Source organism: Pseudophryne corroboree (genome assembly GCF_028390025.1).
Source record: "Pseudophryne corroboree isolate aPseCor3 chromosome 7 unlocalized genomic scaffold, aPseCor3.hap2 SUPER_7_unloc_10, whole genome shotgun sequence".
NCBI classification, from domain to species: Eukaryota; Metazoa; Chordata; class Amphibia; order Anura; family Myobatrachidae; genus Pseudophryne; species Pseudophryne corroboree.
In genome coordinates this window covers 369,383-384,750 of record NW_026967609.1, presented here as the reverse complement: position 1 = coordinate 384,750, position 15,368 = coordinate 369,383, and the positions used below count along the sequence as shown (strand labels likewise).

Genomic DNA, 15,368 nt, shown 5'->3' with positions numbered 1-15,368 from the left:
GGAGAACACGTTTGTAAATTTCTACAAATTTGATATCCTGGCAAAAGAGGACCTGGAGTTCTCTCATTCGGTGCTGCAGAGTCATCCGCACTCTCCCGCCCGTTTGGGAGCTTTGGTATAATCCCCATGGTCCTTTCAGGAACCCCAGCATCCACTAGGACGATAGAGAAAATAAGAATTTACTTACCGATAATTCTATTTCTCGGAGTCCGTAGTGGATGCTGGGCGCCCATCCCAAGTGCGGATTATCTGCAATACTTGTACATAGTTACAAAAATCGGGTTATTATTGTTGTGAGCCATCTTTTCAGAGGCTCCGCTGTTATCATACTGTTAACTGGGTTTAGATCACAAGTTGTACGGTGTGATTGGTGTGGCTGGTATGAGTCTTACCCGGGATTCAAAATTCCTCCCTTATTGTGTACGCTCGTCCGGGCACAGTACCTAACTGGCTTGGAGGAGGGTCATAGGGGGAGGAGCCAGTGCACACCACCTGATCCTAAAGCTTTACTTTTTTGTGCCCTGTCTCCTGCGGAGCCGCTATTCCCCATGGTCCTTTCAGGAACCCCAGCATCCACTACGGACTCCGAGAAATAGAATTATCGGTAAGTAAATTCTTATTTTCTGCCCAGAGGCAGGGGTAGAGGAAAGAAGCTGCACCAGGCAGCCAGTTCCCAGGAACAAAAATCCTCCCCCGCTTCCTCTAAGTCCACCGCATGACGCTGGGGCTCCACAGGCGGAGCCGAGTGCGGTGGGGGCGCGTCTCCGAAACTTCAGCAACCAGTGGGTTCGCTCACAAGTGGATCTCTGGGCTATACAAATTGTATCTCAGGGATACAAGCTGGAGTTCGAGGCGACTCCCCCTCGCCGTTACCTCAAATCAGCCTTGCCAGCTGCTCCCAGGGACAGGGAGGTAGTACTGGCGGCAATTCACAAGCTGTACCTCCAGCAGGTGATAATCAAGGTTCCCCTCCTTCAACAGGGACGGGGTTACTATTCCACAATGTTTGTGGTACCGAAACCAGACGGTTCGGTGAGACCCATTCTGAATTTAAAATCCTTGAACACTTATATAAGGAAGTTCAAGTTCAAAATGGAATCGCTCAGGGCGGTTATCGCAAGCCTGGAAGAGGGGGATTTTATGGTGTCGCTGGACATCAAGGATGCTTACCTGCATGTCCCCATTTATCCGCCTCACCGGGAGTACCTCAGGTTTGTGGTACAGGACCGTTGGTCTGTCCACGGCACCGAGAGTATTTACCAAGGTAATGGCCGAAATTATGATACTCCTTCGGAAGAAGGGAGTTATAATTATCCCGTACTTGGACGATCTCCTCATAAAGGCGAGGTCCAGAGAGCAGTTGTTAGTCAGCGTAGCACTTTCTCGGGAAGTGTTGCAACAGCACGGCTGGATTCTGAATATCCCAAAGTCGCAGCTGATTCCTGCGACGCGTCTGCTCTTCCTGGGATTGATTCTGGACACAGAACAGAAGAAGGTGTTTCTCCCGGTGGAGAAGGCCCAGGAATTGTCATCTCTGGTCAGGGACCTCCTGAAACCAAAACAGGTGTCTGTGCATCACTGCACGCGAGTCCTGGGAAAAATGGTGGCTTCTTACGAAGCAATTCCCTTCGGCAGGTTCCATGCAAGGATCTTTCAGTGGGATCTGTTAGACAAATGGTCCGGATCGCATCTTCAGATGCATCGGTTGATCACCCTGTCCCCAAGGGCCAGGGTGTCTCTGCTGTGGTGGCTGCAGAGTGCTCATCTTCTCGAGGGCCGCAGATTCGGCATACATGACTGGGTCCTGGTGACCACGGACGCAAGCCTCCGAGGATGGGGGGGCAGTCACTCAGGGAAGGAACTTCCAAGGACAGTTGTCAAGTCAGGAGACACTTCACTACACATAAATATACTGGAACTAAGGGCCATTTACAACGCCCTGAGTCAAGCAGAGCCCCTGCTTCAAAACCAACCAGTGCTGATTCAATCAGACAACATCACGGCGGTCGCCCATGTAAACTGCCAGGGCGGCACAAGAAGCAGGATGGCGATGGCAGAAGCCACAAGGATTCTCCGATGGGCGGAAAATCACGTGCTAGCACTGTCAGCAGTGTTCATTCCGGGAGTGGACAACTGGGAAGCAGACTTCCTCAGCAGGCACGACCTCCACCCGGGAGAGTGGGGACTTCATCCAGAAGTCTTCGCGCAGATTGTAAACCGTTGGGAACGGCCACAGGTGGACATGATGGCGTCCCGCCTCAACAAAAAGCTAAAAAAAATATTGCGCCAGGTCAAGGGACCCTCAGGCGATAGCTGTGGACGCACTAGTGACACCGTGGGTGTACCAGTCAGTTTGTGTTCCCTCCTCTTCCTCTCATACTCAAGGTACTGAGGATAGTAAGAAAGAGAGGAGTAAGAACTATACTCATCGTTCCGGATTGGCCAAGAAGAACTTGGTACCCAGAACTACAAGAAATGATCTCAGAGGACCCATGGACTCTGCCGTTCCGACAGGACCTGTTACAGCAGGGGCCTTGTCTGTTCCAAGACTTACCGCGGCTGCGTTTGACGGCATGGCGGTTGAACGCCGGATCCTAGCGGAAAAAGGCATTCCAGATGAAGTGATTCCTACGCTGATAAAGGCTAGGAAAGACGTGACCGCACAACATTATCACCGTATATGGCGAAAATATGTTGCTTGGTGTGAGGCCAGGAAGGCCCCTACAGAGGAATTCCAGCTGGGTCGATTCCTGCACTTCCTACAGTCAGGAGTGACTATGGGCCTAAAATTGGGATCCATAAAGGTCCAGATTTCGGCCCTATCTATTTTCTTTCAAAAAGAACTGGCTTCACTGCCTGAAGTTCAGACGTTTGTTAAGGGAGTGCTGCATATTCAGCCCCCTTTTGTGCCTCCAGTGGCACCTTGGGATCTTAACGTTGTGTTGGATTTCCTGAAATCCCACTGGTTTGAGCCACTTAAGACCGTGGAGCTAAAATATCTCACGTGGAAAGTGGTCATGCTATTGGCCTTAGCTTCGGGTAGGCGTGTGTCAGAATTGGCGGCTTTGTCATGTAAAAGCCCTTATCTGATTTTCCATATGGACAGGGCAGAATTGAGGACTCGTCCCCAATTTCTCCCTAAGGTGGTATCAGCGTTTCATTTGAACCAACCTATTGTGGTGCCTGCGGCTACTCTGGACTTGGAGGACTCCAAGTTACTAGATGTAGTCAGGGCTTTGAAAATCTATGTAGCCAGGACGGCTGGAGTCAGGAAAACTGACTCGCTGTTTATCCTGCATGCACCCAACAAGCTGGGTGCTCCGGCTTCAAAGCAAACTATTGCGCGCTGGATCTGTAACACGATTCAGCAAGCACATTCTGCGGCAGGATTGCCGCATCCTAAATCAGTAAAAGCCCATTCCACAAGGAAGGTGGGCTCTTCTTGGGCGGCTGCCCGAGGGGTCTCGGCTTTACAGCTTTGCCGAGCTGCTACTTGGTCAGGGGCAAACACGTTTGCTAAGTTCTACAAGTTTGACACCCTGGCTGAGGAGGACCTTGTGTTTGCTCATTCGGTGCTGCAGAGTCATCCGCACTCTCCCGCCTGTTTGGGAGCTTTGGTATAATCCCCATGGTCCTTACGGAGTACCCAGCATCCACTAGGACGTCAAAGAAAATAAGAATTTACTCACCGGTAATTCTATTTCTCGTAGTCCGTAGTGGATGCTGGGCGCCCGTCCCTAGTGCGGACTTTCTGCAATACGTGTATATAGTTATTGCTTAATAAAGGGTTATGTTATGTTGGCATCCATTGGTTGATGCTCAGTTGTTGTTCATACTGTTAACTGGGTAAGTTTATCACGAGTTGTACAGTGTGATTGGTGTGGCTGGTATGAGTCTTACCCTGGATTCCAAATCCTTTCCTAGTAATGTCAGCTCTTCCGGGCACAGTTTCCCTAACTGAGGTCTGGAGGAGGGGCATAGAGGGAGGAGCCAGTGCACACCAGTAGATCTAATTCTTTCTTAGAGTGCCCAGTCTCCTGCGGAGCCCGTCTATTCCCCATGGTCCTTACGGAGTTCCCAGCATCCACTATGGACTACGAGAAATAGAATTACCGGTGAGTAAATTCTTATTTTCTCTATATCCGTGGTCTGTATCAATAACTAATATGCAAACAGAATCTTTTATTATTATTATTATTACAGGTTGAGTATCCCTTATCCAAAATGCTTGGGACCAGAGGTATTTTGGATATCGGATTTTTCCGTATTTTGGAATAATTGCATACCATAATGAGATATTATGGTGATGGGACCTAAATCTAAGCACAGAATCATTTATGTTACATATACACCTTATACACACAGCCTGAAGGTCATTTTAGCCAATATTTTTAATAACTTTGTGTACATTGAGCCATCAGAAAACAAAGTTTTCACTATCTCACCCTCACTCAAAAGATTCCGTATTTCGGAATATTTGGATATGGGATACTCAACCTGTATTATTATTATTATTATTATTATTATTATGGAAGTAAGAGTTGAACAGTCATTGAAGTATTTTCTGTTCAGTCACATGTTGGTAATACTGGAGTGAGCCGCCATAGTGTGGCTGAGCCATTAAGCCCATACGTGGCATGCAGAAAGCCCCCAAATGGCGCATGCGTTACCCTGAGTGTATTCTCAGATGAGCGGTGACTGGGTCTGACGTGTCGGTGTAGTGAGAGTGGTGAGGACGTGTCAGTGACCGTTGGCTACAGTGTTCTCAGACGCACAGCTGCTTCCACAGAGGCCATGGACAGGCTAAACCATTGGGCAGGTGACGGTGTCGACGGTGAACTGATGGCGGTGTGTCCAGATTCCCAGACGGTTGCAGAGTGCAGAGGCTCAGGTGCCACTATCGATGATGCACCGATGGCGGTGTGTACAGCACCACCGATGGTGTTAGCGTGCAGAGTCTCAGGTGCCAGTGTGTATGGTGCACTGATGGCGGTGTGTCCATATCCCCCGGCAGCGTTACAGTGCGCAGTAGTAGGCGTTTCTGTGCTTGCACAATGGAGCGCACGGTCCTTAGGCATTGTAAGTTGGGCTGTGTTACGGAATGTCTAGTCCTCGCGGTGTCCTCCCACTATTAACTCTATAGTGACGCATCTGTGACTATAATAATAATTATTAGTGATGACAGAGTGTGCGCAGCAGCGCAAGGAGTATACTACAGGCAGTGTGCGCAGCAGCGTAAGGAGTATACTACAGGCAGTGTGCGCAGCAGCGTAAGGAGTATACTACAGGCAGTGTGCGCAGCAGCGTAAGGAGTATACTACAGGCAGTGTGCGCAGCAGCGTAAGGAGTATACTACAGGCAGTGTGCGCAGCAGCGTAAGGAGTATACTACAGGCAGTGTGCGCAGCAGCGTAAGGAGTATACTACAGGCAGTGTGCGCAGCAGCGTAAGGAGTATACTACAGGCAGTGTGCGCAGCAGCGTAAGGAGTATACTACAGGCAGTGTGCGCAGCAGCGTAAGGAGTATACTACAGGCAGTGTGCACAGATGTGACAGTGATGGGGGGCGGTTCTCCAGCATGTATTATGTCCCCGGCTGCTACATACGTGTAGCTTATACATCATATAATGTGTAGTGACGGTGCCGCTGTTGTTATAAATGTTCTTGTTACACATTGCTATTGTGTCACTTGTGTCTCTCTGGGTCACACACACAGATATTATATTGTGTCACTTGTGTCTCTCTCTGGGTCACACACACAGATATTATATTGTGTCACTTGTGTCTCTCTCTGGGTCACACACACAGATATTATATTGTGTCACTTGTGTGTCTCTCTGGGTCACACACACAGATATTATATTGTGTCACTTGTGTCTCTCTCTGGGTCACACACACAGATATTATATTGTGTCACTTGTGTCTCTCTCTGGGTCACACACACAGATATTATATTGTGTCACTTGTGTCTCTCTCTGGGTCACACACACAGATATTATATTGTGTCACTTGTGTCTCTCTCTGGGTCACACACACAGATATTATATTGTGTCACTTGTGTCTCTCTCTGGGTCACACACACAGATATTATATTGTGTCACTTGTGTCTCTCTCTGGGTCACACACACAGATATTATATTGTGTCACTTGTGTCTCTCTCTGGGTCACACACACAGATATTATATTGTGTCACTTGTGTCTCTCTCTGGGTCACACACACAGATATTATATTGTGTCACTTGTGTCTCTCTCTGGGTCACACACACAGATATTATATTGTGTCACTTGTGTCTCTCTCTGGGTCACACACACAGATATTATATTGTGTCACTTGTGTCTCTCTCTGGGTCACACACACAGATATTATATTGTGTCACTTGTGTCTCTCTCTGGGTCACACACACAGATATTATATTGTGTCACTTGTGTCTCTCTCTCTGGGTCACACACACAGATATTATATTGTGTCACTTGTGTCTCTCTCTGGGTCACACACACAGATATTATATTGTGTCACTTGTGTCTCTCTCTGGGTCACACACACAGATATTATATTGTGTCACTTGTGTCTCTCTCTGGGTCACACACACAGATATTATATTGTGTCACTTGTGTCTCTCTCTGGGTCACACACACAGATATTATATTGTGTCACTTGTGTCTCTCTCTGGGTCACACACACAGATATTATATTGTGTCACTTGTGTCTCTCTCTGGGTCACACACACAGATATTACACTGCTCCATCTTTGTGTCTAGGCCGGTATTCTGCAGCGATAGCTACTTAGAGACGATTACTGGCTGTTTATGATATTAGTGTCAGGAATATTCTGGTCACTGTGTAATCTCCGGCTGTTGTTGTCTTCTAGATGGTGACGTATTTAGCTTTGGGAAGCAGCCGTGGAGGGAGAATCGTCCTGACGTCCCCGGTCATGCTCCTGTGTTAGAGGAAGCTCTGAGCGGTCGCCGTGTAATATGTGTCGCTGCGGGAAGCTATCACTGCGGAGCGGTGACGGACAATGGAATGGTGTACATGTGGGGGGAAAACACGGCTGGGCAATGTGCAATTGCCGACCACCCATCCATCCCAGAACCTACGCCAATCACTATAACCGACCAGGAAAACACGCCGCCGCTGTGGGTACGGGTTATACAGCTGTCATGTGGCGAGGAACACACACTTGCATTATCCGGCAGCCGGGAAATCTGGGCATGGGGCAGCGGCTGCCAGCTTGGTTTGTTAACGTCAACCTTTCCTGTGACTAAACCTCAAAAAGTGGAACATCTCGCAGGCCGGGTTGTTCTACAGGTAGAGTGCGGGGCATTTCACAGCCTGGCACTAGTGCAGTGCCCTCTTCCCCAAGAGCTGAAGCCTGTGCCAGAGAGGTGCAATCACTGCCGAGAGCTGCTGATCACCATGACTGAGAAAGAAGACCACGTGATTATCTCTGATGCCCACTGCTGCCCGCTTGGGGTAATGTTGGCAGAATCTCAGCCTGACAACAGAACTAGTCCGTCTTCTCTAAGCTCTAGGAATAAGCAGAATTCCTATTCTCCTGAGGACAAGAACAGCCGCAGTCCAAAGCTCTCCGAGTCCGACACGGAGTTCGGTACTGATGTGGCCGGCATGTGTGAAAGTACAGCTGACGGGACCCCGGAAAACCCTGTCTGTGGAAGCAGTGTACCGCCTGACCCAGCAGCCGAGCCCTTTCCAGAGTACGAAGAGGTAAGAAACACCCGCTCCTTTCCTCTGTAATGTGTGGTGCACAAACTCCTGTGCTACTGCCGCACTTCTCCTCTGCTGTGTAATGTATGGTGCACAAACACTAATCACACTCCTGTGCTACTGCCGCACTTCTCCTCTGCTGTGTAATGTGTGGTGCACAAACACTAATCACACTCCTGTGCTACTGCCGCACTTCTCCTCTGCTGTGTAATGCACAAACACTAATCACACTCCTGTGCTACTGCCGCACTTCTCCTCTGCTGTGTAATGTGTGGTGCACAACGCTAATCACACTCCTGTGCTACTGCCGCACTTCTCTGCTGTGTAATGTATGGTGCACAAACACTAATCACACTCCTGTGCTACTGCCGCATTTCTCCTCTGCTGTGTAATGTATGGTGCACAAACACTAATCACACTCCTGTGCTACTGCCGCACTTCTCCTCTGCTGTGTAATGTATGGTGCACAAACACCAATCACACTCCTGTGCTACTGCCGCACTTCTCCTCTGCTGTGTAATGTGTGGTGCACAAACACTAATCACACTCCTGTGCTACTGCCGCACTTCTCCTCTGCTGTGTAATGTATGGTGCACAAACACCAATCACACTCCTGTGCTACTGCCGCACTTCTCCTCTGCTGTGTAATGTGTGGTGCACAACGCTAATCACACTCCTGTGCTACTGCCGCACTTCTCTGCTGTGTAATGTATGGTGCACAAACACTAATCACACTCCTGTGCTACTGCCGCACTTAACCTCTGCTGTGTAATGTATGGTGCACAAACACTAATCACACTCCTGTGCTACTGCCGCACTTCACCTCTGCTGTGTAATGTATGGTGCACAAACACTAATCACACTCCTGTGCTACTGCCGCACTTCTCCTCTGCTGTGTAATGTGTGGTGCACAAACACTAATCACACTCCTGTGCTACTGCCACACTTCTCCTCTGCTGTGTAATGTATGGTGCACAAACACTAATCACACTCCTGTGCTACTGCCGCACTTCTCCTCTGCTGTGTAATGTGTGGTAATCACACTCCTGTGCTACTACCGCACTTCTCCTCTGCTGTGTAATGTATGGTGCACAAACACTAATCACACTCCTGTGCTACTGCTGCACTTCTCCTCTGCTGTGTAATGTATGGTGCACAAACACTAATCACACTCCTGTGCTACTGCTGCACTTCTCCTCTGCTGTGTAATGTATGGTGCACAAATACTAATCACACTCCTGTGCTACTGCCACACTTCTCCTCTGCTGTGTAATGTATGGTGCACAAATACTAATCACACTCCTGTGCTACTGCCACACTTCTCCTCTGCTGTGTAATGTATGGTGCACAAACACTAATAACACTCCTGTGCTACTGCCGCACTTCACCTCTGCTGTGTAATGTATGGTGCACAAACACTAATAACACTCCTGTGCTACTGCCGCACTTCTCCTCTGCTGTGTAATGTGTGGTAATCACACTCCTGTGCTACTGCCGCACTTCTCCTCTGCTGTGTAATGTATGGTGCACAAACACTAATCACACTCCTGTGCTACTGCCGCACTTCACCTCTGCTGTGTAATGTGTGGTGCACAAACACTAATCACACTCCTGTGCTACTGCCGCACTTCTCCTCTGCTGTGTAATGTGTGGTGCACAAACACTAATCACACTCCTGTGCTACTGCCGCACTTCTCCTCTGCTGTGTAATGTATGGTGCACAAACACTAATAACACTCCTGTGCTACTGCCGCACTTCTCCTCTGCTGTGTAATGTGTGGTAATCACACTCCTGTGCTACTGCCGCACTTCTCCTCTGCTGTGTAATGTATGGTGCACAAACACTAATCACACTCCTGTGCTACTGCCGCACTTCTCCTCTGCTGTGTAATGTATGGTGCACAAATACTAATCACACTCCTGTGCTACTGCCGCACTTCTCCTCTGCTGTGTAATGTATGGTGCACAAACACTAATAACACTCCTGTGCTACTGCCGCACTTCTCCTCTGCTGTGTAATGTATGGTGCACAAACACTAATCACACTCCTGTGCTACTGCCGCACTTCTCCTCTGCTGTGTAATGTATGGTGCACAAACACTAATCACACTCCTGTGCTACTGCCGCACTTCTCCTCTGCTGTGTAATGTATGGTGCACAAATACTAATCACACTCCTGTGCTACTGCCGCACTTCTCCTCTGCTGTGTAATGTATGGTGCACAAACACTAATAACACTCCTGTGCTACTGCCGCACTTCTCCTCTGCTGTGTAATGTATGGTGCACAAATACTAATCACACTCCTGTGCTACTGCCGCACTTCACCTCTGCTGTGTAATGTATGGTGCACAAACACTAATCACACTCCTGTGCTACTGCTGCACTTCACCTCTGCTGTGTAATGTGTGGTGCACAAACACTAATCACACTCCTGTGCTACTGCCGCACTTCTCCTCTGCTGTGTAATGTATGGTGCACAAACACTAATCACACTCCTGTGCTACTGCCGCACTTCTCCTCTGCTGTGTAATGTGTGGTGCACAAACACCAATCACACTCCTGTGCTACTGCCGCACTTCTCCTCTGCTGTGTAATGTATGGTGCACAAACGCTAATCACACTCCTGTGCTACTGCCGCACTTCTCCTCTGCTGTGTAATGTATGGTGCACAGACACTAATCACACTCCTGTGCTACTGCCGCACTTCTCCTCTGCTGTGTAATGTATGGTGCACAAATACTAATCACACTCCTGTGCTACTGCCGCACTTCTCCTCTGCTGTGTAATGTATGGTGCACAAACACTAATCACACTCCTGTGCTACTGCCGCACTTCTCCTCTGCTGTGTAATGTATGGTGCACAAACACTAATCACACTCCTGTGCTACTGCCGCACTTCACCTCTGCTGTGTAATGTGTGGTGCACAAACACTAATCACACTCCTGTGCTACTGCCGCACTTCTCCTCTGCTGTGTAATGCACAAACACTAATCACACTCCTGTGCTACTGCCGCACTTCTCCTCTGCTGTGTAATGTGTGGTGCACAAACACTAATCACACTCCTGTGCTACTGCTGCACTTCTCCTCTGCTGTGTAATGTGTGGTGCACAAACACTAATCACACTCCTGTGCTACTGCCGCACTTCTCCTCTGCTGTGTAATGCACAAACACTAATCACACTCCTGTGCTACTGCCGCACTTCTCCTCTGCTGTGTAATGTATGGTGCACAAACACTAATCACACTCCTGTGCTACTGCCACACTTCTCCTCTGCTGTGTAATGTGTGGTGCACAAACACTAATCACACTCCTGTGCTACTGCCGCACTTCTCCTCTGCTGTGTAATGTATGGTGCACAAACACTAATCACACTCCTGTGCTACTGCCACACTTCTCCTCTGCTGTGTAATGTGTGGTAATCACACTCCTGTGCTACTGCTGCACTTCTCCTCTGCTGTGTAATGTGTGGTAATCACACTCCTGTGCTACTACCGCACTTCTCCTCTGCTGTGTAATGTGTGGTGCACAAATACTAATCACACTCCTGTGCTACTGCTGCACTTCTCCTCTGCTGTGTAATGTGTGGTGCACAAACACTAATCACACTCCTGTGCTACTGCCGCACTTCTCCTCTGCTGTGTAATGTATGGTGCACAAATACTAATCACACTCCTGTGCTACTGCCGCACTTCTCCTCTGCTGTGTAATGTATGGTGCACAAACACTAATCACACTCCTGTGCTACTGCCGCACTTCTCCTCTGCTGTGTAATGTGTGGTGCACAAACACTAATCACACTCCTGTGCTACTGCCACACTTCTCCTCTGCTGTGTAATGTGTGGTAATCACACTCCTGTGCTACTGCCGCACTTCTCCTCTGCTGTGTAATGTGTGGTGCACAAACACTAATCACACTCCTGTGCTACTGCCGCACTTCTCCTCTGCTGTGTAATGTGTGGTGCACAAACACTAATCACACTCCTGTGCTACTGCCACACTTCTCCTCTGCTGTGTAATGTGTGGTAATCACACTCCTGTGCTACTGCCGCACTTCTCCTCTGCTGTGTAATGTGTGGTGCACAAACACTAATCACACTCCTGTGCTACTGCCGCACTTCTCCTCTGCTGTGAAATGTGTGGTGCACAAACACCAATCACACTCCTGTGCTACTGCCGCACTTCTCCTCTGCTGTGTAATGTGTGGTGCACAAACACTAATCACACTCCTGTGCTACTGCCGCACTTCTCCTCTGCTGTGTAATGTGTGGTGCACAAACACTAATCACACTCCTGTGCTACTGCCGCACTGCTCCTCTGCTGTGTTATGTGTGGTGCACAAATACTAATCACACTCCTGTGCTACTGCCGCACTTCACCTTTGCTGTGTAATGTATGGTGCACAAATACTAATCACACTCCTGTGCTACTGCCGCGCTTCTCCTCTGCTGTGTAATGTGTGGTAATCACACTCCTGTGCTACTACCGCACTTCTCCTCTGCTGTGTAATGTATGGTGCACAAATACTAATCACACTCCTGTGCTACTGCTGCACTTCTCCTCTGCTGTGTAATGTGTGGTGCACAAACACTAATCACACTCCTGTGCTACTGCCGCACTTCTCCTCTGCTGTGTAATGTATGGTGCACAAACACTAATCACACTCCTGTGCTACTGCCACACTTCTCCTCTGCTGTGTAATGTGTGGTAATCACACTCCTGTGCTACTGCTGCACTTCTCCTCTGCTGTGTAATGTGTGGTGCACAAACACTAATCACACTCCTGTGCTACTGCCGCACTGCTCCTCTGCTGTGTAATGTATGGTGCACAAATACTAATCACACTCCTGTGCTACTGCCGCACTTCACCTCTGCTGTGTAATGTATGGTGCACAAACACTAATCACACTCCTGTGCTACTGCCACACTTCTCCTCTGCTGTGTAATGTGTGGTAATCACACTCCTGTGCTACTGCTGCACTTCTCCTCTGCTGTGTAATGTGTGGTGCACAAACACTAATCACACTCTCCATGCAAACCCAGTTTTTGAGCTTACAACAGGGAAGGCTGAAAACACAAACAGCCTTCCTTCCAAACCTTAGTTTGTATCTCAAAGAAAATGTTTTGTCACCAAAAGGCCGGCTAATCGCTACTTACCTGTACATAGCAAGTCTGGAGCTAGGACAATTACCATATGACTGGCTATGTACAAGGTGCTGAAGAACAATCATCAAAGGCCCTTAGAATCAAAATAACTCATACTGTACTTTTCTCATAAGTGCCCTGTCCATGCCGTTCTTTAACCGCGCAGTCCATCATTCTCCAACTACGCACTGCGCAGCGATATAACATATTAAGACATTATTAAACATACATTTAGTCATGTATAGTGCATGGTGCCTAGAGCCAAGTGTTCCTTTTTAAAATGGCACCTAGTGCCCATTGTCCATTTAAAATGGCGTCTGGCAGCTGAGGGTTAACCCCTTCAGTGCCGCGGCCGCCATTACACATGTGGCTGGGAGGTCTCCGGCCACAGAACATATTACCTACTTAACCATTTCCTTTTACCTATAGAACCTCAACAATTGTTGTTTTTTAAATACATTTTTATACTATATATTTTTTTTAAATTAAGAAAATAATATTCTAGAGACAGACAATGAAGGAAAAGGCGCTCATAGTGCAGCAATATAAGTAGAACAATCATTTTAAAACTCGTACCATATAACTCAGTGTGGACTGGTTACCACATGGGTCAATGAAAATCCACTGGCAAATACTGCAAGCCCGCTCGCCCACCGCCTGGGACCTCACACCGCGCCACTGGTGATGTTGTCGGGTGGGAATTTGGCAGTGATGTTGGCGGGGGGGAATTTGGCTGTGATGTTGGCGGGGGGGAATTTGGCTGTGATGTTGACGGGGGGGAATTTGGCAGTGATGTTGCCGGGGGGGAATTTGGCAGTGATGTTGGCAGGGGGGAATTTGGCTGTGATGTTGGCTGGTGAGAATTCGGCAGTAATGTTGGCTGGTGGGAATTTGGCAGTGATGTTGGCGGGTAGGAATTTGGCAGTGATGTAGGCGGGGTGAATTCGGCAGTTATGTTGGGGGGGGGGGAATTCGGCAGTTATGTTGGGGGGGGGGAGAATTCGGCAGTGATGTTGGCAGGGGGGAATTTGGCAGTGATGTTGGCACGGGGCAATTTGGCAGTGATGTAGGCGGGAGTGAATTCGGCAGTTATGTTGTGGGGGGGGGGAGGAGGAATTCGGCAGTGATGTTGGCAGGGGGGAATTTGCCAGTGATGTAGGCGAGGGGGGGGGGGACTTGGCTGTGATGTTGGCGTGGGGGAATTTGGCTGTGATGTTGGCGTGGGGGAATTTGGCTGTGATGTTGGCGTGGGGGAATTTGGCTGTGATGTTGGCTGGTGGGAATTTGGCTGTGATGTTGGCAGGTGGGAATTTGGCAGTGATGTTGTTGGGTAGGAATTTGGCAGTGATATAGGCGGGGGTGAATTCGGCAGTTATTTTGGGGGGGGAATTCGGCAGTGATGTTGGGGGGGAATTCGGCAGTGATGTTGGGGGGCAATTCGGCAGTGATGTTGGCGGGGGGGAATTTGGCTGTGATGTTGACGGGGGGGAATTTGGCTGTGATGTTGGCAGGGGGGAATTTGGCTGTGATGTTGGCTGGTGGGAATTCGGCAGTAATGTTGGCTGGTGGGAATTCGGCAGTGATGGCGGGTGGGAATTTGGCAGTGATGTTGGCTGGTGGGAATTCGGCAGTGATGTAGGCGGGGGTGAATTCAGCAGTTAGGTTGGGGGGGGGGGAATTCGGCAGTTATGTTGGGGGGGGGATTCGGCAGTGATGTGGCGGGGGGGAATTCGGCAGTGATGTTGGCGGGGGGGGAAATTGGCTGTGATGTAGGTGGGGGTAAATTTGGCAGTGATGTTGGCGAGGGTGAATTTGGCAGTGATGTAGGTGGGGTGAATTCGGCAGTTATGTTGGGGGGGAGGGGATTTGGCTGTGATGTTGGCGGGTGGGAATTCGGCAGTGATGTTGGCGGGTGGGAATTTGGCAGTGATGTAGGCGGGTGGGAATTTGGCAGTGATGTTGGCGGATGGGAATTCGGCAGTGATGTTGGCGGATGGGAATTCGGCAGTGATGTTGGCGGATGGGAATTCGGCAGTGATGTTGGGTGGGAATTTGGCAGTGATGTAGGCGGGTGGGAATTTGGCAGTGATGTAGGCGGGGTGAATTCGGCAGTTATTTTGGGTGGGGGGGAATTCGGCAGTGATGTTGGCGGGTGGGTATTTGGCAGTGATGTTGGCGGGTGGGAATTTGGCAGTGATGTTGGCGGGTGGGAATTTGGCAGTGATGTAGGTGGGTGGGAATTTGGCAGTGATGTAGGCTGGGGTAAATTCGGCAGTGATGTTGGCGGGTGGGAATTTGGCAGTGATGTTGGCGGGTGGGAATTTGGCAGTGATGTAGGCGGGTGGGAATTTGGCAGTGATGTTGGCGGGTGGGAATTCGGCAGTGATGTTGGCGGGTGGGAATTTGGCAGTGATGTTGGCGGGTGGGAATTTGGCAGTAATGTTGACGGGGGTGAATTCGGCAGTGATGTTGGGGGGGGAATTCGGCAGTGATGTAG

At 49.3% G+C, this 15,368-nt stretch overlaps 1 protein-coding gene across 2 annotated transcripts in view; it reads left to right on the top strand.

Annotated features, from left to right (window-relative positions):
* The window catches only part of ALS2 (alsin Rho guanine nucleotide exchange factor ALS2), a 384,700-nt gene that overhangs the window by 52,595 nt on the left and 316,737 nt on the right, over window positions 1–15,368 (top strand). For both annotated transcript variants that reach the window (XM_063950453.1, XM_063950454.1), the window contains one exon: window positions 6,869–7,725. In XM_063950453.1, the coding sequence (XP_063806523.1) occupies window positions 6,869–7,725 (857 nt within the window). The remainder of the gene's footprint in view (window positions 1–6,868; window positions 7,726–15,368) is intronic.